The sequence below is a fragment of the Varanus komodoensis genome, unplaced genomic scaffold, assembly GCF_004798865.1.
Source record: "Varanus komodoensis strain SLA01 unplaced genomic scaffold, ASM479886v1 scaffold32, whole genome shotgun sequence".
NCBI classification, from domain to species: Eukaryota; Metazoa; Chordata; class Lepidosauria; order Squamata; family Varanidae; genus Varanus; species Varanus komodoensis.
The window spans coordinates 4,242,572-4,267,077 of NW_025335798.1; the positions used below are offsets into that span (position 1 = coordinate 4,242,572).

Below are 24,506 nucleotides of genomic sequence, written 5' to 3' on the forward strand. Positions count from 1 at the left end.
TAAAAGTTGCATTTTCTGACTCCCCCTTTCATGTAATGGCCTCTCAATACGTTTTGCTTCCCTTGAGCCCTGGGGCAGGTGATGAGTGACTCAGAAATGTGCAGTCCTGGTGCCATCAGCACAGAGCACAATCAATTCAACTGCATCTTTGGTGATTTTGAGCATGGGATGAACACAGTGGAGACCCTTGCCTGTGGTAAAGCCCCTCTTGAGTAGTTCACCATCCTTTTGCACCATGACAAGTGGGTCAGCTTATTGTGGAGAGGCTGGAAAGTCTGAGGACTCAGTGGAATGATTAGACAGCAACTAGTTTATCTTTCATAAGTCAACTTCACTGCACTATGCTATGGACCTCATGAAATGGCTTGCTTCCAGAAGGTCTTAGACTGGCACTTTGTATACCTTTGACTGAGCCAGGATGGCAGCTCCTTGCACCACTGGACAGTTCAGTTTAACAGTAATGTAGGAGTATGGGAAATCATACCATACAAGGAGGTAGAGGGAGCATGAGATATTTTCCTGCTGAATGCCCTTGTTTGAGCTGCACCACTGTTGCAGGCCCATTAATCTCCTGGGCTTCACTTAGTTGCAAAGTCCATAATCCAAGCAGTGATTCGAGTACCCACAAAAAGTGAGTTAAGGAGCAAAGAGAGCAGTTTTGAGGGATGCATGCCCAAGCCCCATTGAAATAAACGAGAGTAGAGCACTTAAGCAGTACACTTAATATCCACGGCTTTCAGTGGATATTAGGGTCTTTCTTTGTGGTCTTTTGGCTTCCAGTATTGGAGGCAGTGTGCCTCTGTGTGCCGGTTACTGAAGAACAGTGGGAGGGTGCTCTTGAGCCCATGGCCATGGCCTGTTTGTGGGCTTCCTACAGGCAGCTGGTTGGCCGTGGGCAGGACAGAATGCTGGGCTAAATGGATCCCTGGCCTGATCTAGGATGGCTCTTCCTATGTCCGGAAACCTCCCTGACTTCACCCCCTGTGAATCTGCCACATCTCCATCTGACCAGCATGGGGCAATAGGGATGCTGCTGATGATGATGATGACTGCATTTTCTGCCGATAACCACGCGTGTGCGTCCGTGCATTGTCTCGTCCTGCCTTTTGGCTTCTGAGATGTGTCTGGCTGGCAAGTGAGATTAATGGACCTTGGGTCTTGTTCAGGGGGACTCCTATGTGTGTGTGTGTATGTGTGAGCGAGAGAGGGAGAGAGAGAGGGGGCTGATCCAGGTATCCAACCAGCTGAACTAATCAGTCTTCAGGTGGACTGTAAGGGAAGCAAAACCCCAAAACTGTGAATGTGTGGCAGCCTTTTGGGTGGCTTATGCTAAACAAGGGCAAGCCATTTCACTCAGCAACCAACAGCCAGTAGCTGTAAACATTTTTCAAGAATGATGCTGGGAATGTTGCTGTCTGCTGATCTAGGGCACTTCCCCGTGACTTTCTTAAAAGATATTTGAAGAAGTTGGCTGCTGAGGACTGTAGCTCGTCTTTGCTTAACCGAAAAAAAGAAAGAAGGACCACCCAAGTACCCCAACAGATTGTAAGTAGCCCACCCAGATGAAAGGCGCATGATTTCTGTGAAAGGCCTGCAAAGAAATGTCAGTGACATTTTCCCTGAACTTTCCCGGAGGACACAAGTCCAACCAAAGCCAGAGCTGGGGCTTTGTGCAACTCTAAGAGATGGGGGGCTCAGGGGGACATGCGCCTGCCTGCAGGCTGGGCAGGAATGGCCAGAGTGCGGACTTTTCCACATGGGTGGATCCCTTTTCAGTGTCAGCTTGTAAGGCAGCCTTTCCAGAAGGCTGTTTTCATAGCTGCTTTTTACTCTCTCGGTAGTATGCCTTTGACAATGTGGATGCCAGGCTTTGCTAGCCCTGTGAAAGGGGCCAAGAATCATATGCGCGTGGCCGGCTCCACATGGAGCCCTTCTCAGCAAACAAACAAGCAGCAGCGATGGTGCCCCATTCCAGCTGTGTCTTCACTCCCAAAGCATCCCCAGCTAAACAACTTCAAACGGTCAGGTGATGGAATCATCCAGTGACCTTCAGGAACAATATTTCCCTTGCATTTTTCCCCTCTTCCCCTCCCCGTGCTGAAGAGGAGGAAAAATCTATATAAGGGAAGGAATCAGCAGTTAAGCAATGGAGCAGAGCTGAGATTGGCTTTCCAGGAATGGAGCAGCGCAAAGGAGGATAAGTTACGGGGAGCTTGATGGATGAGAATGGGCAGTGCTTCCAAAGCAGATGCTAATAGCATGGTTTCCCAGTACACTGGTGCCTTGCCTTTGCAGAGCAGTTTGTCAGAGGCTGTGCTGGTAGTCCGACACAACCTGCTTTCCATCAGTGTTGTGCTGCCCCCGCCAAGAAGAAGGCTGCTTTCAGGGCTTTATATGGTGCTAGCAGAGGGCACAGTGGGTAGCAATGCCGTGCTCTTGAGAAGAACGGTCAGCCAGCCGTTGCTGCAATTGCAACATCCTGGGTGTTCAGTGTTGTCGTTGCTGCAGAAACTTTAAGGAGGGCCCGCCCACCAGCTGTGGATTTTTAACAAACTTGGGACTGATGGGACAGCCAGGGCGCATTTATAGGGGATGTCCTCCTCACCATCAAGGGTTGCATCACTTTAGGGCACGTAAGCATAGAGCATCCCTGCTAATCTTTTTTCTTCCTTTGCACAGCCAAAGAGGCAAAAGGAGGGGCACCTTGAATCACTACACAACCCGACTGATGATGTTAGCTCAGGACCTAATGCTTCTGGGCATTCAGGTGGATTTTCCTGTAGTTCTGTTGGTGTTAATATGCTGAACAAGGGACAGTATCCCTAAGGGGCGCCCTTAGGCTTGACATCAGTTTCAGTCAGGCGTAGGAAAATAAGGCTACACTCCTAACTGAAGATATGTGTTGCAGGGTAAATATTGCTGAATGGTTTGGCTTTACTGTTGACTAACCATGCATGGCCTACATGCTGAAAAGGAATCTAAGTTGGTGTGGCAGGCACCCTGCTGGCCCTTCTGTACATGCACCCGACTCCCTGCTGAGCTGCAGAGGACTGTCCTGAGATAGTCATTGGTCAAGTGAGCCAGTAGACAGGTGGTCAATTTTTCCAGCCACACTAAGGCTTCTACTGGCTATGTAAGCACATACCATGGCTGGTAGGATTAAATCGGTACCCTGTTCTTCTTTGTGTGGTGAAAGGAGTTGTTTGGACGATGTGGAGCATCTTACCTTGCTGTGGACACGGGCAGAGGTAAGGAGAGCAGACCCATTCTATCCACTTACGTAACACCAATTTTGCATTTCGTGGGAAAGTCCACGGTCACAGCGAGAACTGAAGCGAGACTGCGAAGCCAGCTCGTTGGGCATTTTGTGCAGTGCCCCCGGAACAGCTCTTCCCAGCCTGCTGCCTTCCTGATATGCTGGACTACCATTTGTAGCATTCCCCAGTCATCCAGCACCTGGAGGGCTCCAGGTCGGGACAGGCTGCCCTTAAGCATTACTTATTTGAGTATGCAGATGAATGTGATTTTCTAACATACATTTTCAGAACTAAGAGGAGCACTCACAATGAAACAATGTGAACCTTCTCTCCCTCCCCATGAAGATAATCCAGCATAAACTTTTCTGTTAAAGAACCAGGCCAAAACTGTTGTGCATTAAACTGGAGAATAAAATTTTATTGGGCCATGCTAGAGGAGAGGTGAGTGCCAGATGATCTTTGTAATCATTCTGCCTTTCAAGTCTCCTGAGCTGGCAGCTCCCATCTGCTCTGGAACAACTACTCCCGTCGAGGCAGAATGCTGTGCTACTCAGTCTCCTCTCCCAGATATCTGGTGCCACTCAGTGTACCTACTTCATTATTTGAGCTCAGTTTGCATGTGCCAATCTTTCCATCAGTTCTCCCGCAGCATAAATTTCACTTCCCCAGTACTGGAATATGAGCCCCGTGTGCTATCAACACTACTTTGCGTCTGGCTTGCAGGCTGATGGATTCCATGTGCTCCGTGGCTTTCATGCTGGGCCAGCATTCAAAAGTGCCGCAGACACCAGAGAGCTTTTGTGAAGTGCAGATTACGGGGAGCTTTTATTTGAAGATTTGCTGGAGCTATTACTGAGATAGGAAATGCAGAAAAACAATTTGCAGATGGCTAAGGATTGACCATGATCAAAGTGAGCCCCCAGCTCTCAGCGACCAGCAGTTAGGCTGAGGCAGCCCTTTCCCAACTTGCTCCATATCCATGGGGACCCCATTTGGGAAGTTATCCTTGATGTCTATATGTCTGAAGTGGGAAGTTTGCGACCCTCCAAGTGTTTTGGCCTACAACTCCCATCTGCTCTAATCAGCATTGCCAGTGCTGAGGGAACATGGGAACTGTATAAGTTTGGAGTTATTTCTTTATTTAATGTGTTCGTATATTGCTCTTTTGCCAAGTCACCCATCATAGCATACATCTTTAAATTACTAAAACAAATAAAGGGTTCCAAATATTGAACAATAGAATTATCTTGGGTCAGTGTTGGTTGGGATGGTGCCATGGCATGAACTCTCAGGCCTGGCCTTCTTTACTTCGGCCTTCTCTGGGGGCTTATAGATCCAAACTACACACAGCCCCATGGAAAGTTCAAGGTCCCTTCAGAATCTAATGGAAAGAGCTCCTGGCCTGGTCTTCTTTGCATCATCTTCCCTCAGGGTACACAGGTCTTATAAAGCTGTGACTAGTAAAATGGTAAGGTCAGTTTCTGCAGGACTGACCTCCGTAAACTGGTGATTTTGCTTAACTGTCTTGCATATCCAGAAATCTTGGGTAAAAACAAAGATAAGATGTTAGTCATCGAAATCACATGCTGAGGAACCACATGTTTGATTTTCGTGCAGCTTAGACTGCAGTTTTGCCAGCCAGCCTATCATCCACCCACTGAGCACATTTTCCAAATGTCTCTTCTGTTGCCCCCTGTTCTTTATTGTGGAGCATTAAAATTTCCTTCTGATGAAGTGAGAACATCATCAGAGAGCAGCACCAATCTCTCTCTCCCCATTACTGGGTTTCCAACTTCTGCAGAGGGCATCCAAGAGTAGGCATGGAAACATCAGTGGCTCTTGGTACCGAGTCATACTGAAAATCAGCTGGATCCACTGTGCTGCGTGGTACAGGTAGGTGTGTGGTGTGGCTATAGTGGTTATGAGAAAATCTAGGACATTTCCTTATAGGATAAAGATTACACTGAAGGAAATACGATAGTGATGCATTTCGTATGTTCTTTCAGAATGACAAAGACCAAAGTTGTAATAGTGTCAGGCTTCGTGGAGGACAAAATGACAGCTATATGCTGCTTCCATCGGTTTGTACCGGTTGCTGGGGAACATGACCAGGAGGGTGCCGTTGCAGTCATATCTTGCTTGTGGGTTTCCCTTTGGAGCCTCTGGTTGGCTACGGTGTGAACAAAATGCAGGACTAGATGAGTCTTGGCCCGACCCAGCATGGCTCTTCTTATGTTCTTCTGAATTAAAAGCTCCTCTAGGGACATTTTGTGCATTATACACAGAGCAATCGTCAATGTAATGGGCTTTGTTTTGCTGCTGTTAAGTGGATGGATATTTAGCATTCGTTGTCCTTTGGATTCATCTCTAGCATAGGCCTCCATATCCTCTTCAAAGCATCATTACCACAACAGTGACTTTAAGCCCCTTGACTAACACCAGACTCTAGTTTCCACTCCCATATGTAACGTTTGTGTGCCAACCACAAGCGTCATAAGAATGTTCCGACCCCTGCCTGTACAAAACACACAACAAATGTTATGGATCTATAAGCAGTAGTGTGGAGACACATAGATGGCAAACACACTGGTAAAGGTACAGTGAGTGCTTTACAAAGTACCCTACCATGCATGTTTGATTCAAATTCTTACTTGTGGGATTGTCAGAACTGAGGTTCCTGTTCATATGATACTTCAATTGAAGAGTGGAAAAATACAGTGGAAGCAAGCCCTTAAAAGGTACTTTTTAAATGTACCACATTCCCCAGCCAATCTTCTCTTATGTTTATCTATGTGGTTGTGCTTCTATTGTGCTTTTAAACATTATTATGATAGAACAATAAACTGGATCACTGCTACACCCTGACTGATCCATCTACTTCTGAGACTCGAATCTTGGTTTATATGTCAACAGAATATACTCCCAGAATGGATTAGGAGGTAATGCTACTAGATATTATTTATTTAAACAAAATAGGGATTGTGAACTTGTAGCCTTTGAGATGTTTGGGCTACTAACTTCCATTGGCCTTAGCCAATAGGGAAGAATAATGGGAGTTGTAGGCCAATCATTTGGGAGGGCCACAAGTTGCCTATCATTGATATAGAGTACTCTCCTTGTTTAAAAGTAGTGTAATTCTTTTTACAGGATTTAACAGGGACTTACAGCAATATAGAAAAACATAGTAAGTGCTCCTTAGTATGTGTAAGTGTTTGGCATTTAGAACAGAAGAGTTCTTTCCCATTGCAGTGCCTCTTGATTATACCATACTTTTTCCCACCAAAAAGGAATCTTTCAAAAATGGAGTTGCTTACAAAATATGAACAGCAAAGAAACATTAACAGGAAACACATATTTGCAAGTTAAAAGCTGCAGCAAAGACAAAAACGCACACACAAAACACCAAAGCTAGCAATCAAGAGATAAAATTAAGCAGCATCAGAGTGAAATGTTCATTTGAAGTAATTTTAGCTGCAATTGTTTACCCTCTTGCTTAAGAGAAAGAGTTATTGAACTCAGTGGTACTTACTTCTGAGTTGACATGTCTAGCATCACACTATTAGCAACGTAAACTAATGTGCGTGTTTGCAGGAGAATGGAATGGATGTTGGGACCTCTTGTAAGAACACAAGAATAACTTGGTTCGATCAGACCATGTTCTGTCCAGCTGTTTCCCAAAATAAGATGCCTCTGGAAACTCCCAGCAGGGTAGAAGAGTGATTGCCATATGCTGCTGTTTGTCTTCAGCATTTTCAGTATCCACTGAAAGAGATACTGCCTCTCAACGTGGCAGGTGACAGTGTTGTCTGCCATGGATCTGTCAGGCCCTTCCCCCACCCCACCCAAAAAAAAGTCTAATGAAGTGTGTCCACAGCCACATCTTGTAAGCATGACATGCCAGTCAGTTTCACAACACCAAATTCCTCATGGACTGACTCTGTGACTTGACGGCACAAATCTCTGACTGTGTTTTTATTATGCCATTGTAGGTTGCTGTGTGTACCAGGCAGCTTTTGTATATTCAGGTTGTGACTATGGCTTCTCGTGGCATCCGAACTCAGCAAGGCTGGGTTGATGTGGCTTACAAACCACCCAGAAACCATAGGTGTTTTATGACTGTGGTGGTTTGTTAATCATGCCAACATGCACCCTACTCTGGCTGGCTTGGGACAACATGACAAATCACAGACAGTTGCAGCTTGAATATTCAACATGGTTCTTAGTGCTTTAACCCACCCTGGCTTAAATAAGCCACCCTGGACTGCTTTATCATGCAAACTAGCCCACTGGATGGTGAAAGAAAGCAATCCACTGAATGAGGTTGTTGTACACAGGTGTGCTGCAGGAACTCAAGAGGGTGCTACGGAAATAACGGCCTTTTCTGAGCACTTGGTTGGAGATGCTGTGTAAACATCATATCTTCCCCGAGCCAAAATCTTTCCCTGCTTGTAACTCACAAGTGGGTCTAAGCAGTACATTCCTTGCGCTCTGTGGATCAGGGCCAGCCCTGAAGCTAGGAGAAGGCCCTTTTATGGTAGCATTTCTCCATTAGAATAAAGAAAAAGAAAAAGAAGTCGCAACCACTCAACCCATAACAAAACAGAGGAGAGAACACAAACACAGCCCTTGGAATGTGTGCAGTGCCGGCCAGGGAACAGTAATGCTGAAGGAGCCCTTGGGCAGGAAGGCAGATCAAATAATTCGGAGTGCGAACACCTCTTCTCTGCCCTCCGTAGGGTGATAATGCAGGAATGTGTGTCTGATGGGCAGGGTGCAACACGCGATGGGGAGAGCAAACATTTTCTTACGAGCTTTGTTTGGTCACTTGGTGAGCTAACTGAGACATTTTTGAGGGGGTGCAGCGAATAGTTTTGAAGATTCGGAATGAGGGAAACATTCTTTGTTGGGTATTTTTAACACCCTTGGCTAATTATTGGCTCATTTGCTAACAACGGCAACTTTAACTTTGCTGCATTTGGGCCTGGAGGAGCAGTGTTAATAATGAAGCCGCTACATCTGAATCTGGCACAGTGGAAAGCCTCTGTTATCTCTCTGATATTTTGCTTCTTGTTTTGCTTCATAGGCAGCTTCCAGGCCTTAGGCTGCTGCTGTGGCCAAGTGGCCAAACAAAGCCATGTTATATTCCAGAGACATCATCCACTGATTTATATTTGCTGCCCAGACATGCTTTTTCTGTGTTGATAATGCAGCAGAGGCTTGCCACTGAGGACATAAGCAGGCCACAAACGGTCTGTTATGTGGCAACACAGAATGCCTTGGACACTTTTCAGAGACCACAAAGCAACCTGGGAATGCATAACCATTCTGGTCATTCTGGCTACATCTCTATGATTGTTTGGCCGACTGGGAAAAAGAAGGTTGTTAAAAGAGTGATCAAAGCTTGTAGAACTGTTCATGCCAACAACTGCTGTTGTAATGTTAAGAACCACAAACGGAGGCTATTTATCAAGACGTATACCATGCATCATGAAACTGTAGTTGTCCCAAACAAACATCCTATTCATTGATTGTTTATACCATTTAATATACTAACATTCCTAAGCGATTCACATTCAAAACACAGTGTAACAATATGCAAACAGGTAACAATAATAAATAGATTCTTTAACAAAAGAACAGGGCAGTAACAGAGTCACTTGCAGGTCACGTGAACAAGTCTGCTTTCAAGAGGTATTTCAAACTTGCCATTGTTTCTGTCTCTTGGACACATGGGAATGTGATCCAGAGGACGGGTGCCAGTGCTGAGAAGGCCTTCTCATCCTGCCTACCTGGTGATTGCTGCTTTGAAATTATTTTGCTAGCTCCAGATTGCTGCGGTCAGTTTTAATGATGAATATTTGTACATTTTTGTAATAGGTGGTTGTCACCCAAGCAAGCTGCCCTTTTGTGCTGCCCATGCCTCACTCTGCTTCAGCTATTCCACCCGTGTCCTTGCTGGTTGACCCAGTCTGCCAGGGTGTTCTGCTGGTGTCTCTGTCCTGCCCCAAACAACAGCGGGGTATTTGCTGGCCTGTCTGTTACGCTGGCAGCATGTCTGATGTTCTACCAACATAGCAGTCCTTCTGCTTTCTTATAGGCCCTCAGCAACAGATATGAAGTGTAAAATTGCACCTCAATTGCCTCCTTAACTCTGGCATTTAAAAACTGTCCAAGCGGAGCACTACGAAAAAATTCTCATTACTTAAAAGTTCTCATTATTGAAAAGGGCAGTGCAGATAGCTGGCTGTCTAGAGGTAACATGCTATGGTATGCTAACAGTTGGGAAATGGTTGTCTGTATTTACCATTCATCCCCCATTAGGTCATCCTTCAGTCATGGATTCAAGAACCAATCTTGATTATTCCAGTGTTGCAATTCTCTATTCTTTCTCCATCCTTTCAGACAATATAGCCTTCTTTTCTTTGATGGTTACTTCTCTGTACTGGGGTTGTGTTTTATCTCTATAGCAGCTGATTAGTAGTTTTCATGCACTACTGAAATGATAACTTCTTGACTTTATTAGCGGCATTTGCATTTTCTAAGTTCCTCATATGGGCTAAGGCGTTTGGCTCTCCTTCTTGGCTCTGCTTTCATGAAAATTGTCCTGGGGTTTATGTCCGGGAAGGTGCAGGCATCCCCTCTATCTGGGTATTCTTTAGTTCTTAGAATAGTAGAGATGGAAGGGACCAGAGGGCCATCGGATTCAACCCCCTGCTCGGTGCAGGGCTCCAGGTGAAACCATCCATCTCAGATGGCTGTCCAGAGGGATGCTGTTGGATTTTGATGTGATGGGCTAGCCTACAGGGTGGGCAAAGAGTGAAACATCACACACCTGGGAAGGGACCTCCCCTCAGTGGCAGAGCCCCTGCCCTGCATGCAGAAGGTCCTGAGTGCATGTTGAATGCTGGGGCTCACTTTTCTCAGCCAAAAGTATTCCTTAGCCAGGATCATTTCCCAGCAAATTGCAGGTTGGGTCAACAGTGCAATTTGCTGGGAATTCTAGGGGAGGCTTCTTGCTGAGAAGGACGTAATTTGCATTGGAAAGCAAATCACGTGCGTGACACAGTTACTTTGGCAGAATGAGCGACATCGTATAGTGAGGTTGGTGGAGGAAGAGTAATCTTACTTTGAATAGGCAGGAATGGATCAGATCCAACATCAGGTGGGTGGCTTCTTGCTGATTCCACCAAGTTACACTGTTGCCTGCAGTAGCACTCAGAGGGTACATATACTCTTATTCAGGTTAAGAGCAGTGCTTTTTTTGTCATAGAACGCACCGGAATGGAGTTCCGGCACCTTTTTTCGACAGATTTTCCAAGTTTTAAAAGTAACTTTTGAAAATTTGATGTTTGGTCCATGTGGATTTGAATCGCCCTGTTGAGCCTAACAGGTTGGCGGCAAAATCATTAAAATGGTGCATGCGGGCCGCTTGTGTGTTGAATCCAATGCATGCATACTTTGTCCGTGCTGGTTGCGATGGCGCTGCTCGGCTTGTGATTGGTCATGTGGTCGCGCACTGAGTGCTTACTGCAGGTGGCAATCGTTATGTTTCATTACACAACTGACATGTGTGGCTGTGTACAGTGATTGACTACATGTGAAAGGTAAATAATTTCTTATAGGCAAGGGGCGGCATAGAAATACTATAATAATAATAATAATAATAATAATAATAATAATAATTTCATGAGTTCCGGCACCGTTTTTCTTACAAAAAAAGTACTGGTTAAGAGTATTTGGTTCCAAGTGCATTGTGCCCGGTAAATGAACCTGTTTCTTTCTGCTAGGATGGGGGTAAAGCTGGCAAAACTTGAAAACATGATGGGGTTGCTGTGTGCTGATGCCCTCTACTGTTGGGAAGTCAATACTGGAGCTGGTCTTCTGTTTAAGCAGAAAAGGTGGCAGTCCGTCTCACGGGAAGGGAAGGGAAGGGAAGGGAAGGGAAGGGAAGGACTGGCATATTGGCATATTGTAACAGAACATCTTGCAAGGACCACAGGCCAAATGTGATTGCCTCTGGAAATGATTGGAACTAGAGCTTGGCTGGATCTGATGTTTACTTGGCATCTGTGGAAAAGGCTCCTCCCCCGTTTCCTTTGTTCTTCTGCAAATATCTTTAACATGGAGATTTAATTAAGTGGCTATGAGGTTCCTCCTGGGTGTGGCTAGCTTTTTTTGATTTTATAATGTCTTTTACAAGAACTTGGATGTTTTCTCCCATATGGTACAGTGGATCAGGGGAGTGGTTAGGATGTACACCCAGTCAGCGAAGTGGGTGGCCTTGTGCAAGTCACAGACCTTCGATTACCTGCTGGGATAATTGCAAGGAAAAATGTGGTTTGATACACTGCGAGGTGCTGCTGAAAATAGCGGTGTTGGTATCACAGCTGCTGGAGCACCATGAGCTTTTAAAATAAAAAATAGCCTCTTCAGCCAAACGGCCATCTGGAGGTGGGGAACATGTGCAGTTGCTCCTATACCAAGAAGGTGAATAAAGAAACCCCAATTTGCAGGTGATGTATTTTAGATCTGATGGTTACATGAAGAAGATATGGCTCAGGTCAGATACACTCATTAGTTTGGAGCTGATACAGGCAATATCTGGTAACAAGTGCATTTCAAAGGCAGACCATATATATGTTCCAGGGTTAGGGGATTTGATGTCTGCATTCAGGAAGAAAAACTACCTGTCCTGTTTAGATCCAGAGCCACTGCCCCATTTCAGATCATGTTATTTTCCTGTTCTCCATCCATGGCTGAAAACGGCTGCCTCTATGGAATGTTACAGAGCTGTTGCATGCAGGATTTATCTGTTATTTTGGAGCAGTACTGTGGCTTGAACAACGGAGACTACAGAGACTAGAAGGGCAACTTAATACACCCTCCACCCCCCCAAGAAAAAAGGGACAGTGGTTTGCACAAAATGTGCACAAACTCATTTATGTGTGGATATACATAAATTATTACCATGATTGTAATAGAAGCATAGTACAGTGTGACCAGGTGACCAGTGTGCCTTGCTCAGTCTGCAGTCCATGTGCTAAGGGTTTAGTTCAGTAATTAATTTCTGTGTTACCCAATAGGCGGCAAAGCTGTCTGGGTGGTTCAGCACAATTTCCTAAAGTACAGTAGGAAGGAGTTCAATAAAAAGCAATATAACCAAGAGTATACAATTCCAGTCTAGAAGTTTCAAGCAGTCTGAAATTTCGATATACAAGAATTTAAAACAGCTTAAATGACACCTAATTAGAACAGCGGACAGAACCCATCATATGGCATTAAATGCCTGGGAATAGAGGGCAATTCCATCCTGATGCTGAAAAGCTGACAGTGTCGGCACCAGGTGAGTCTCAGTGGGGAGATCATTCCACGGCTGGGCAGCTGCCACTGAGAAGGCCCTCCTCCTCATTGCCTCCTTCTGGGCCTCCCTTGGAACTGACAGCTGGAGGAAGGCCCCACATGCAGGTTGTAGGATCTGAGTAGACTGAGGTTGCGAGTGGTTTGCCATCAGGTGTTCTGATCCCAAGCCATGTAGAGCTTTGTGCATTAAAATTGGCACCTTGAATTGTGCTTGGAAGTGTATAGACAGCGAATACAAGGACCTCTACCCAGAGTGCAAACCATTACACAGTTATTCCACCTACTGCATACAATTTAACATAACCTGCTGCCTTGGAGCTTCTTTGTGTGGTGTGGAATGAAGAAATTGAATGCACTGATAGAGAGAGAAACTGGCTGTGTGTGTCTTTGACAAGCTTTAAGGAAATTATCTCTGAAGGTTATTAAGGCTGCAATCCCATGCAAGTTTAGACAGAAAAGTCCTTCAGTTCCCATCATTCTCTCAGAGTTGTAGGTCCTCTTTCTCTCTAAACAAGCATGGAATTGTGCCATAAATCTTTTACTGTCCTTGACTTTTAATCACAGTTTAGTTGTTCCCTACCTAGTTCTTGTGTAAGGGATAGAGATTTCTTCAAATGGATTGTTTCCTTTATTGTCTAACTGTTTTTTCCATTAAGTTGCAGTACAGAGACAGACAGGTATGAAATTAAATTCAAAACTGCACTGTCCTTGCACTGCCTAACCCAGCTATCTGTTCATCAAAATTTACTCCATGATACTTCAGGACTTTGCAGGACTTGGTCGTACTCCTCTTTTCCTTGAAGGACAGCTTGAAATGGTCTAGACCAGGGAAAGGTGACCTGGTACCATCCAGGCATTTTGGACTACAACCCCCATAAGCCCTAGGCAGTGAGGCCAAATGTCAGGGAATATGGGAACTGTAGCCCAAGATGTCTGGAAAGCACCAGGTGTATACAGCCTCAGCCTTAGTAAGAGTTTTCATCCTTGGGAAGCTGTTCTGGAAAGCAGGTTTATATGATTTTTCTGCAGTGGGGTTTTGAAATCTCTGTGTATTTGGATCTCTTCTCAGTGACTCAGAGATTGGCTAAATCTTCAGCTACTTGGAGCAAAAATTTTCTCAATGCAAGTGGAACAGGTCAATATTGCTAGGGCTGCTTTTGGGTGATGGGGAACGGTTACATTGCACAGGTAATGCTCATACGGTTCTTCTTTTTCTGTACTGAGATGGCAAGAAGAGTTCTAATGCTTGCTTTCCTTTGTGTTTTGCCCTTTAGGCTGCCACGCCTTGCATGCCTGCTGGCAATCATGAGCTGGTAAGTGACCTCTTCTCCTTTGGTTTTGACTGTTTCTGTCCTGCACGGGGCCATCTGAACCACCAAAAGGCTTTTTCTCACCGCTTGCGCAGTGGTGGACAACCAGGATCTGCAGACCCTGGAAAATGTGTCCACATGGTTTAACTTGAGAGATGAAGGCTGTGGTGTCCAGGAGCAAACAGCTTCATGAAAAGTGCTGCTGCACATGCACATTCTGTTGGTGTCTCCGTGCTTTGTTTTTAATTGATTTTCTGGGGATTTTCTAAAAAAAATAACAAGCAGAGGATGTGGGGGAGAATAGACAGGGTGACCAACTGTGTTTTTCACAAAAATGAATTTGATTGCATTTATGTCATCGCCAAGAGAAAAATGAGAGTGAGAAAGTTAGAAACTTCTTCAGCTATGGTTGATGAGGCAGGCTTGCTTGTGGTCCTGGGTAACCATCTTCATGGCAATGACTTTTGTGAATTAAAGAGGGACTTAATGCTGAGCAAACTTGCATGGAGCTGGGCTACACCCCTTTTTCAAAAATGCCTGAAATCTAGTGCTCCAATATGGAGTTAGTTCTGTGTTTGCCATCTGGAATGCATGCATAATGCGTTGATTTAGGTATCTCATTAGTGACATGAAAAACATGCTGAAGATCATGAAAGACGACCTAGTTTCTATATACATCCTTTGCTGTCACTGTCATTATAAACCCTAACTCATGGTAAATGCTGACTCCTCCTCTGTTGTGACATGCCTTTTAGACAGATTACCAAACTTTTGGACTCACTTATGCATTATAAAGCAGGGCTGGGGAACATGGTGCCCATGGGCATTGGCCACCGGGGGGCCCTTCTTCTCCCCCTGGGTATTTTTAATCAATATGTTTTCTCATCTGCAGCCAGGATTGCTGTGAAATAGGTTTCTTTTGGTCCTGCGAATGGAAGGACAAAGGACAAAGGAGTTATATTGCATGTTGGGACTCAGATTTCTCCTCTGCCTGGTATTCAATCTTTGGAGCAGGTGCCTTGTCCTTTGCCACGCCTAGTATAATAACTATTTTGTGGTGATGTCCAGGACCTTTTCCCAAATGTGCCCACAGCCCCATCCCCCCAATTTGTCTACCCCTGCTGTGAAACCTTTATTCATTTTGGATTTATTTTGAGTATTTTAACTCTGAGGGCCCAGAGTTCAGCAAAGCTCACACAAATGTAGAATCATGATGAAAGCAATAATAAAATAAAAAATAGAGTGGCCTAAAAGTAAATTTAAAAAATGGAGTCAGTGGGATGGTTCAGATGAAATGAGCCTGGCTTTCTAAAATATGGTTCATTATCTTTTTATTGTTGTGAAATGTTTTTGTGCTATTTTAAATTAATTTTTAATTCTAGCTAATGCTCCTATTGATTGTATTTTTATTGTTTTTATACTTTCTTGTAATTTACCCAGATAGCTTCAGCTACAGGTGGTGTAGGATTGAAATAAATAAATGAATAATAAAGGAAGCCAGGAACAAGTGTTGGTTGCACCTGCCCCTCCCTTCGTCTTCCCCTCCATCCATCTGCTTCTGCACTTTATTGTGATCTGTTTACGAATTCACTGTCGATGTTCAAAAGAGAAACTCTAGTTTAATGTTGGCTTACTAACCAGAATCAATATTTGTTCATTCACTCTGATGGGACCTCATCTATAGCTCCAAAATTATTGTGTAGGTTGGAAGTTAGTTATTCACTAGCTTTTGTTCTGCCTGAATGTTCTGATGTAGAACTCAGCTCTAAAAATGATCACTTAAAGTGAATTTTTGATACAAAACTCTGCTTAGAAATGAATATTTTAAAAGCAGAACATACATTTTAAAATGGACATTAAAATAAATGTTTAAATGTAAAACTTACAGGTTTTTTTAAAATCAGTTTAATGCAGCAATGGAACAGAACTGAGTAATAAATGCACACAAATGAAAAAATGGCATGGATTGGAAAATGATTTGCTTACATCTACTGCTATGTGGATACCTCATTTTATTTTAAGCTGCCCAGAGAACCCTTGGACTATGGGGTGGCATATAAATGAAATAAATAAATAAAGCAACCCTCCTAATTTTTTAAACATTCAAGAAAAGTAGGTTTATAAGTGGGAATCAACTGGTGGATATGGTACTGACAGTCTCAAGCCACTGGTCCTCAAGGAAAAAATTATGTGAGAAGGAATTGCAGTCTACCTCATGGCCTTCTGGTCCCTTCCAACTCTGTGATGCTCTGAAAGCATTTAAAAGAATTCATGGAGAAACAGAGTACCCTTTAGAGCTCCATGCTGTCATCGTGCTGGAGAGTAGGGGCCTTTCCTTAAAGTGAAGGACCAAGTGAAAATCCGGTTGCCAATACTTTGTCAACACCTGATGCTGTGCTTGGAGATATGCATCCATTTTTAATGGTGGAAGTTAATTCAGACCCAGATAGGATCAGCTATGACTCTCCACTGCCCCAGGCTCTCTCTCTGATATATATAAAGTGCGCATTCAGGAGAGGCTGCGCCCCCAGGGGCAGCCTGCTGGGGCTACTGTGCAGCCAGGGAGAAGCTTTGGAAGGGCAGTCAATGAATCCCAACCGTCAATGAGATCACATTACTGAGGAATGAGACGGCACAGTGTTTCAGGAACTCCCAGCCATCACAGGATCTGAATGTGATGGTTGCGATTTCCTGGATGTTGTGAGATTTGGCTGGCACCGGCTGGGGAGGGAGCTGTCTAGGTTGGTTGAAGGCATGGCCGCATGGCAGGCAGGGCCACCCATCTGTGGTAAGTGCTAGGTTACTTCATGCTTGGGGGCCAGGGGGAAATATGCCAGGAATGGGGCTATTTTGTTTTGTGGTACTTCCTTGTTGGCAGCCTCTGCTTGGGCTAGAAGAGAGTTCTCCAATTAAGCCCGTCACTGTTTGACAAGTAAGAGGAAGGAGAAGGAAAGCTCATAGCTTGTGGGAGTTGCAGATCTGTTGTAATTCTTTTGACTTGGGATGGGGAGCTCACCAGAGCCAAGACCAGCTCCTGCAGCCAGCAGTTGTACGGGATGCTGTGGGGAGAGGCTGCCAAGGGGAGGAGGCGGCTGCTGGGATTGGGACAACTCTGGCTTGAGACATGCATCCAAGAAAGAATTGCAGCAGGATATTCAAACTGGTTCCCTGGGCAAAGCAGAGTTGAGAGACAGAGAAGCCCTCCATTCCCATTCAATTGATAATTCAATGGATGTGAATAAACAGTAAAGCTGTGGCCAAGTGGCAGCCCAGAGATCAGCACCCATCTCTCCTGTGCTGTCTGCAACAGGCTTCTCTGCACCCGGCCGTTCTGGCTGTGTGTTCCCTCCGAGTGCCCCCTTCATATCGTTGATGGAGGGAGGGCTTCTGTGCACATTGGAGCACCTGCACCAAACCAAGAGACAGTGCACTGCAGCTTTCCCAACCTAGTGTCCTCCAGATATCTTAGACTACAACTCCCAGCTTCCCCAGCCAGTGGGCAGCTGTATTCAGATGCTGGCCTCTTCTTGTTCCAGTATAGTTGTTTGCCTTTAATTTCTTTACATGTGTTGGTTTTATGTAAGAAGTGTCCAGCTTGCAAGGGCAGCTTCTTCTGGCACAATGCATCCCTCCCAAGCCTGGAAGGGTGGGGTTGGCTTAGCCCGAGCTCCAAATTGCTTTGTAACTCTTGCATATTAAAACCACCCACATGCTGGTCCAATCATATGATGAGACCCTGTCCGGCTCTGCCAAGTCTGACTAAATCTGAGTTTAGTTTTGGAAACTATGTCCTTGGCTCACCCAGGGGGTGGGAGAAGGATTGCTTGGGGGTTGTACTTTAGCAGCTGTGTAAGAAGCCTGTTTGCAAACAGTGAGATCTCTCTGTTATCTTTTTAAAAGCAATTGGGAGGCAAGAAAATAAAAGCAGACAGTCTTCTTACTTGAAATATTATTACTAATATTTTCCCCTTCTGATAAGAGAAAGGAACAAAAATAAAGATTTAGGAAATCTCGCAGTAGCCAAATAACATCTGCAAGAATGTTTTTTCTTTGGGCAAAAGGATAAAACTCTTTTCTAGCTGCTCAAATTTAAAACAGAGGCATACCCATTAGTGGTAGGGAGAGTCTCTACTATGGCAGCCCTCAACAAATGGATGCTTTCCAGATGTTTTTGATAATAACTCCTAGCGGCCCCAGGCATCATGGCTTGCTGGGGTTTGTACTCCAACACATCTGGAGGGCACTGGGTTGGAGAAAGCAGGACAATGGGATGGCATTTGGAAACTCCATTTAGCAGGCTGCCAATCTGGTGGCTACACCTGGTTAGGAAGGATAAATAAAAGGTGTGGAGATCTGCAGATCCATGATCATGCAGCCAGGTGAGAGCCTGGCTTTCTAGTACCTGGTCTGAGACATCTGAAGAGACTCATTTCAAAGGCAGCATTGTTTTATGTAGACCTTGCAAGATGCTGAACAGTGTCTGCAGAAAGCTGTGAAGTCCAAAGTACTTAGCTTAGCCTTGCAGTGGACAGGGCACTATTCAGCATTGTCAGAAAATATTTGGTGGCCTCTGGGCCAGATCTGGTTCCCTCTTATCATGTGCTCCTCTCTTGCATTGAAGAGGCAGAGATGTGGTGTGGAAAGAGTGATGTGTGGGCATGTGAGTTGCTTTCAGCATAGCACAGAAACTAGCTTGCAGGGTCTGTTCAGATTCTGGAGCAAAGGTATAGTACCTCCGGAGACCCCATGTTGCTCACCGCTTGATATAGCAGCTAAAGAACCAGGCATTTCCATTTGGTGCTGAAGTTTAGGGGTCATCTGTGGTGCAGCCTCCCTTTAGTACTAATGCAGAAGTGCATGAAGGAGCAAGGTATGTCGTTTTTCATCAGGCCCCCCAAATCTGAATACATTCCTGCAGAACCCACAGTTGGTACTGATCTGGTGAGCCTTCCATCTGTGGTGCCAATAGACTGAGAACGTGGCCCAGGTGGGTTGCAAAGGTTGGATCTGTGTGGAATGTTACTCAGCCTGTCTTCAGAGTTGTCACTGTGTAGAGACCAGGCTGGTCTGGCGGTTAGAATGCTGGACTGGGACCGAAGACATCTGGGTTCTAATCCCTGCTCAGCCATGAAACCCACTGGGTGACTTTGGGCTAGTCACTGACTCTCCTACTTCACAGGGTTGTTGTGAGGATAAAATGGAGAGGAGATGAACTTGTAAACCATGGATCCCTTGCAAGAGAAAACTGCAGCAAGATAAAAATCAGTTGATCGATTGATTAAATTATTGGCCCCATAAATTGTCTGGCCCTGTCTCAGTCCATTTAAACATTTTTTGCTTTGGGTGATGTCCGGCCTTTTTCCTGCACTGCAAATTCATGCCAGCTCACTGGGGAGAGGACAATGCTTCCCCTCCCCAGTGTGCCCAAAGAAATACACACTTCTATGCTCTTCCAGGCTTGAAAGAACACCTCTGCAGCATGACAGAGCCAAATGCATACCGCCCTTCTGTCTCCAAATCTTTCAGAGCGCTCAGAGTTGACTGCCTGTTCAGCACAATCACTCCAGTAGATGCTCTTTGGGTTTGGTTATTATTGCCAAATCTTTATTTTTGTCATTTCTCTTTCTAGAAATCTTAAACAATACATCAGAAACTATGAAGCTGTTAGGCAGCAGGGCATTGTTCTCTCAAAGCTTTGAAATGGCCAAAATGCCTTAAAAGAGGAGCAAAAAGCCCTTAAAATAAGCTGTCTCCCTCCCTCCCTCTGCATGTGTCAGTCACAGTGTTCTGTGTGCGCTAATATAGCAAGTTTCATGAGAAAGAGGTGTGTCTTCTTTTTCTTATAGGTGACATGCTCTCTAGTTATACAAGTTGCAATTAGTAATGGGTGATCTCCCCCATTGCAAGCAATTGGAAGTGGTGCTGGCTAACGGGAGAAAAAGATTCCCCCCTCCCCAACTAAGAATCCTACATTTTCTCATTATTGCTGCCTTTGGGGCCCATGGCTCCCTCGTGAGTACGCAGTCCCCGAACAACCATAGCTGCTGCTCTTCTGCTAGTTTCCTGCCCTGACCCCCTGGGCCCTGCCCCATAGCCCGGCAGTGTCTGGGATCCTAGGGACCCTGGGAAAGGTAACTTTCCCAGAATATGAACTGCATTTGTCTGAATCCTTGATACCTGGGATGCTGCCAGGGCAAGATACATCCTATGTGCCAGAGAAGAAAAGGAAAGAGTTCTTTGTGCTGCCAGTCCAGCAGCTGCGGCAGATGCCAGACGGAAGTGGGAGGGAGGGGTTCTGCTTCAGCTTAGATGCCCACGTGAGCTGGGGAAGGACTCAGGCCATCACGCTCAGCTTATGTTTAAGGTGAGCAGGGTAACCTGAGCCATTGAACAGCAACATTGCTCTTTGTAACAGTGTTTTACTACGCAGCAAATAATAGCAGGGAGAGGAGCCCTTGGCAACATATAGGCCCAAGAGGGATGTAGCATAAGACCGGTTATCTTCACTTGCATTATAATCCCAACCAGGGGTCCACAAATTCTCCCCTATGAGTCCCACGGTGCTCCCCTCCTTCTACTTGCTCTGACCAGCGAGAAGGTCAGTATGGGCAAGGCAAGCTGAATCTCTGAGCTGGGGATGGGGAGGGGATCCCTGCTGTTGTGTTCAGCTTCTTGGGTGAAGCTGCAGTTCTGGCTCCAAGCACATCAGCGGCTCATGCTTCTGTTCTTAGCTTTGGAAATGCTTGGAACATCTCCTAGGCTCAGTTTAACCAAGGTAAGCCAACATGATGCTCCCTGGAATGTGGGGTTCATCCCCCAAGGTCCTTTGGAGGAGTAACGCTCACATTTCGAAAACAGAATTTGATTTTTTGCCAAAGATGCTGAAAACTTGAGGATGGATACCTGTTTCAGAGTGGCTGTCCTTGTTCATCTGGATTGGGGGTGGGCAACACAAATGCCACATTTTGTTGCCTCCTGTGCATTTGGTGATCTTGTCTGTCTGCCTGTCTGTTTTTAGGATAAAATAGAAGTAGGAGACATGATGGTTAGTCACTAACATTTGGTGGCAAATCACTATGGTGGCTTAGAATGGATAGATTTAGCTTTAAATAAACTATATGTATCCATTCTGTGCCTTTGTAGTAGCTATGAAGACTTGAAATAGGTTCCCCCCTTTTCCCCCGTGCTGCAGAAGAAGTAGGAATAAAGTCCATGGCAGGTCCAGAGGGCAGGAATTTGAGCGGCTGATGCCTGCCTTAGATAGTCACAAGCAGGGCATGGTGGCTGTGTGCTTCCTCTATCAATTGCCCCCATTGTGTATATTCTCTGAATGCATTTAGCTGTCATGTTCTTTGTCAGAGCTATAGACATTTAAACAGAAATACTATGTTTAGAATCCGTCTGCCTGTTCAGGGACAGGTAGCAGTGAAAAAACAGGAAGAGAGGGATGTCTAATTTTCCCCTGCTTGAAATACGAGAGGTGGAATGATGATTGTTCTGTGATATGCCTCTCTGGATGGGCATAATGAATGCTTAGCATACTCTGGAATTCCACAGAATGAACAAAATCCAGTTCTGAATGCTTAGTGTTTGAAGTTCTGAGCTGGTGAGTTTAGAAAAGTGCACCTCTATTCTTTGGCTGACATTCCAAGGTCTGGAATCTTCCAGATGTTTTGCAATCCTTCACTTCAAGCAACTTGCTTTAGTATGTTGCTGGCTGGCGCTTTGGGCCCGTTCAGGGATTCACACTTAAGGCAACCAGCCAAGGTTGCATTCAGGGCTGATCTTAGGAACAAACCCTGGCAGTCACATAGAGTTGCTCCTTCAATTCTAGTTGTTTTCCCCTGGTTACAACGGGCATTTTTACTCTTCACTTCCATGCTCCTTGCTACCAGCTGCTCTGTAAGACTGTTTTCATAAGCAGCCTGTTTCTTGTTATCTCACTACACAGATTAATCTCTGTGCACACACTGGCATGTTTAGATGGTAAACATCACAGATTGTGGGTCCCTGAGAGTGTCCTAGTATGACCATAAGAGTTTATCTATGGAAGGCACATGCTCTGGTTTCTTTGGGACCGTTATTGTGGGTTGGTTGAGGAAGCTGTGGAGTGTGCTAAGAGCCAGGCTTTTCCTGAAGGGCTCCTTAATAGACCTGTAAATTTGCCAGGAAGCCTAGGACTGTCCACCCTACCATGTTGTACAGACAGATTCTGGCCTAGGTTTTTGCACTATGGTTGGCGGACGGGAGCAGTTGCCAGTGAGAACTATTTGGAGATTTGTAACTGAGTCTAACCAGTAAGTAGTTCCCAAGAAGCTAGGAAAAGGAAGCTTCGTCCTGAGCAGCAAGTGGATCTCCAGGTGTTTTGGACTTCAATCCCCAGAATTCCTGACCATGCTGGGCAGGGGCTTCTGACAGATGGCGTTTCAATTTTTTTGGAGACCTGCCTTAGAGCACCAGCCATATGGAATCTATATTGCTCAGGACAAGCATTACCATTAGCAAATGCTGTTCCTCTTCTGAGATGAATGTTTTCTTTTCTTCCATTCTGTAATATTTCCTCTGGTCACATTGCCTACCCTACCCTGTTGTTGAGTTTCTTCCAGTTTCTAATTTTCCCCAAAGCACTGTGGATACCCGGAGGAGATGGCCTTGTTGATTCAAGTCCTGATCCTTGATTCGTCACACCCAATTTGCAGTGCACAGGCCTGAGACGTGCTTCTTCTCAGAATTAGGTCTCTGAGCTATAAGAAAAATGTTTTGATTGTACTTTGGACAACCCAGACTCAAATGTCAATCTGGTGCATTATTCCAAGGGGCACTAATAACTATTTAAACAAACAGGGCTAACAACAAGAGTGGGCTGTGTATAGCATCAATATTGGCTCGATATCGGCAGAGGGCCCACTCCAGCAGGGACCCAGATCCACAGAATGTCGCAGGGCTTCAGATGTCATTGTCTTCCATTTGCAACCTTTCCGTATTTTCCCACCACTTCTCCCATCTTGAACAGTACCTTTTCACTGGAAGCATAAGGAACCATTAGCTTGACACGCATGCCTGAGTTCCATAGGTTGGAGCAGTCTATGGAACATGGTGCTTTTGGGAAAAGTCTCCAGGATATTTGCCACAAACATGGGAACACTATATGGTTGCAACTTCATTTTGTGGTGTCTTGTTCTGCCTGTATGTATGGAAGTAAACCCAACTCACTAATGCGTGTGGATAGAACAAGTTAGCAGAAATAAGCTCTGGTCCAATATTATTGCTAATTTGTAGAAGCAAGATGATTTCAGGCCAAGTCTTGTGAATTTCAGTAAGAATCTACACTTTGCACCATATAGAAGTGTAAACAAGCCATCTGTGGTTTGGTTCCGTAGCTGTATAAGCAATATGTGAACTAATACATGAACAATTCAAACTCTTGAATTGCTTAAGAGAACACAGTCCTTGTGTGCAAAAAGCTGTGTGCAGTGTCTTACAAATTAGTACACAACAACATATGAAGCTTAGAGATACCAAGTAGTGCCTGGAACTGCTGCCAGCAGTAACGTGTTAGAGGTTTTATTTTTAATATTTCTAGCAACACATCTTAACCCACACTCTGGCTGAGTAACCCATAAACCACAGAAGACAGTGGTCCGTTGTTAAGGATCCAAGCAGCCTTGGGCTTGGTTGGTGTTCTGTGTGTGCTGGCTTGGAGAAGTGCATCCTCCTTTCATAGCTCTGAGCCCTGCTGCTTTCTCTTGTTTACATCAGCTCAGCAGATGGGGAGATCATCAGCTTTTACAGCTGATTCGAGAGATGAGCTGAGTTCTCTTGGTTCTTTGTGTGATCAAGGCTCAGGTTGCTAATTGCATTATGCCTAGGACATTTAGCATTGTTCTGTGCAAGGAACCACAGCAAATGTGCTTTTTTTCTAAGGAGGATGTTTTTCCTGTTATTGTTAGCGTGGATAGAGATACTGCATTTATTTACTAATTGCTTGGGCTTTTCGAAGGGCATATAAGACCATTTTGTTGCAGTCAGTGTTCAGAAATAGGTAATTGAGGTATTCTTCATATTCCTGCATTTTTATTTTTTCTTTTAAATATAGCACCCATGAATTATTATTTTTTCCTATTGTAATTCATGACAATTGCTAACTGTTTTATGAATTCTTAAGTTCTGTGTTACCATTAGCATTTTCAGCTGATTTTACTGTGAGCCATTTGGACAGACCTATTGCAGCCAAAGTCTGCAGGGAACCCACCCAAGGAAAGGGTTTCATAACTGGGAAAGCCCTTGTGGTAATCCTGCAGCCTTCACGGACAGAGTTTATGACTTCTAACTCATCTAGATTTTTGTTGCTCAGGTTGCTGGGGAAGACTTAAGACTGTTTGACCAAACACTGTGATTCAGGCAATTGGCATCCGAGCAACTACTCCCAGTTTTTATGACAAGGCCCACTTATGCCAAGTTCTGGTGTCCGTCCACATTTGCAAGCTGAAGTGTGGAATTTTGCAAATGATAGGATGTATTTTTCTTGGAGCTTTCATTATTTGTAAACTAACACGGTTCTCACAAAATAAAGCAATCA

The 24,506-nt window shown here is 44.8% G+C and overlaps 1 protein-coding gene across 12 annotated transcripts in view; it reads left to right on the plus strand.

The window, feature by feature from the left end:
• TNS1 (tensin 1) overlaps positions 1-24,506 on the plus strand; it is a 368,326-nt gene that overhangs the window by 211,654 nt on the left and 132,166 nt on the right. For all 12 annotated transcript variants that reach the window (XM_044438202.1, XM_044438203.1, XM_044438205.1 and 9 more), the window contains one exon: positions 13,892-13,930. In XM_044438202.1, coding sequence (XP_044294137.1) covers positions 13,892-13,930 — 39 coding nt within the window. The remainder of the gene's footprint in view (positions 1-13,891; positions 13,931-24,506) is intronic.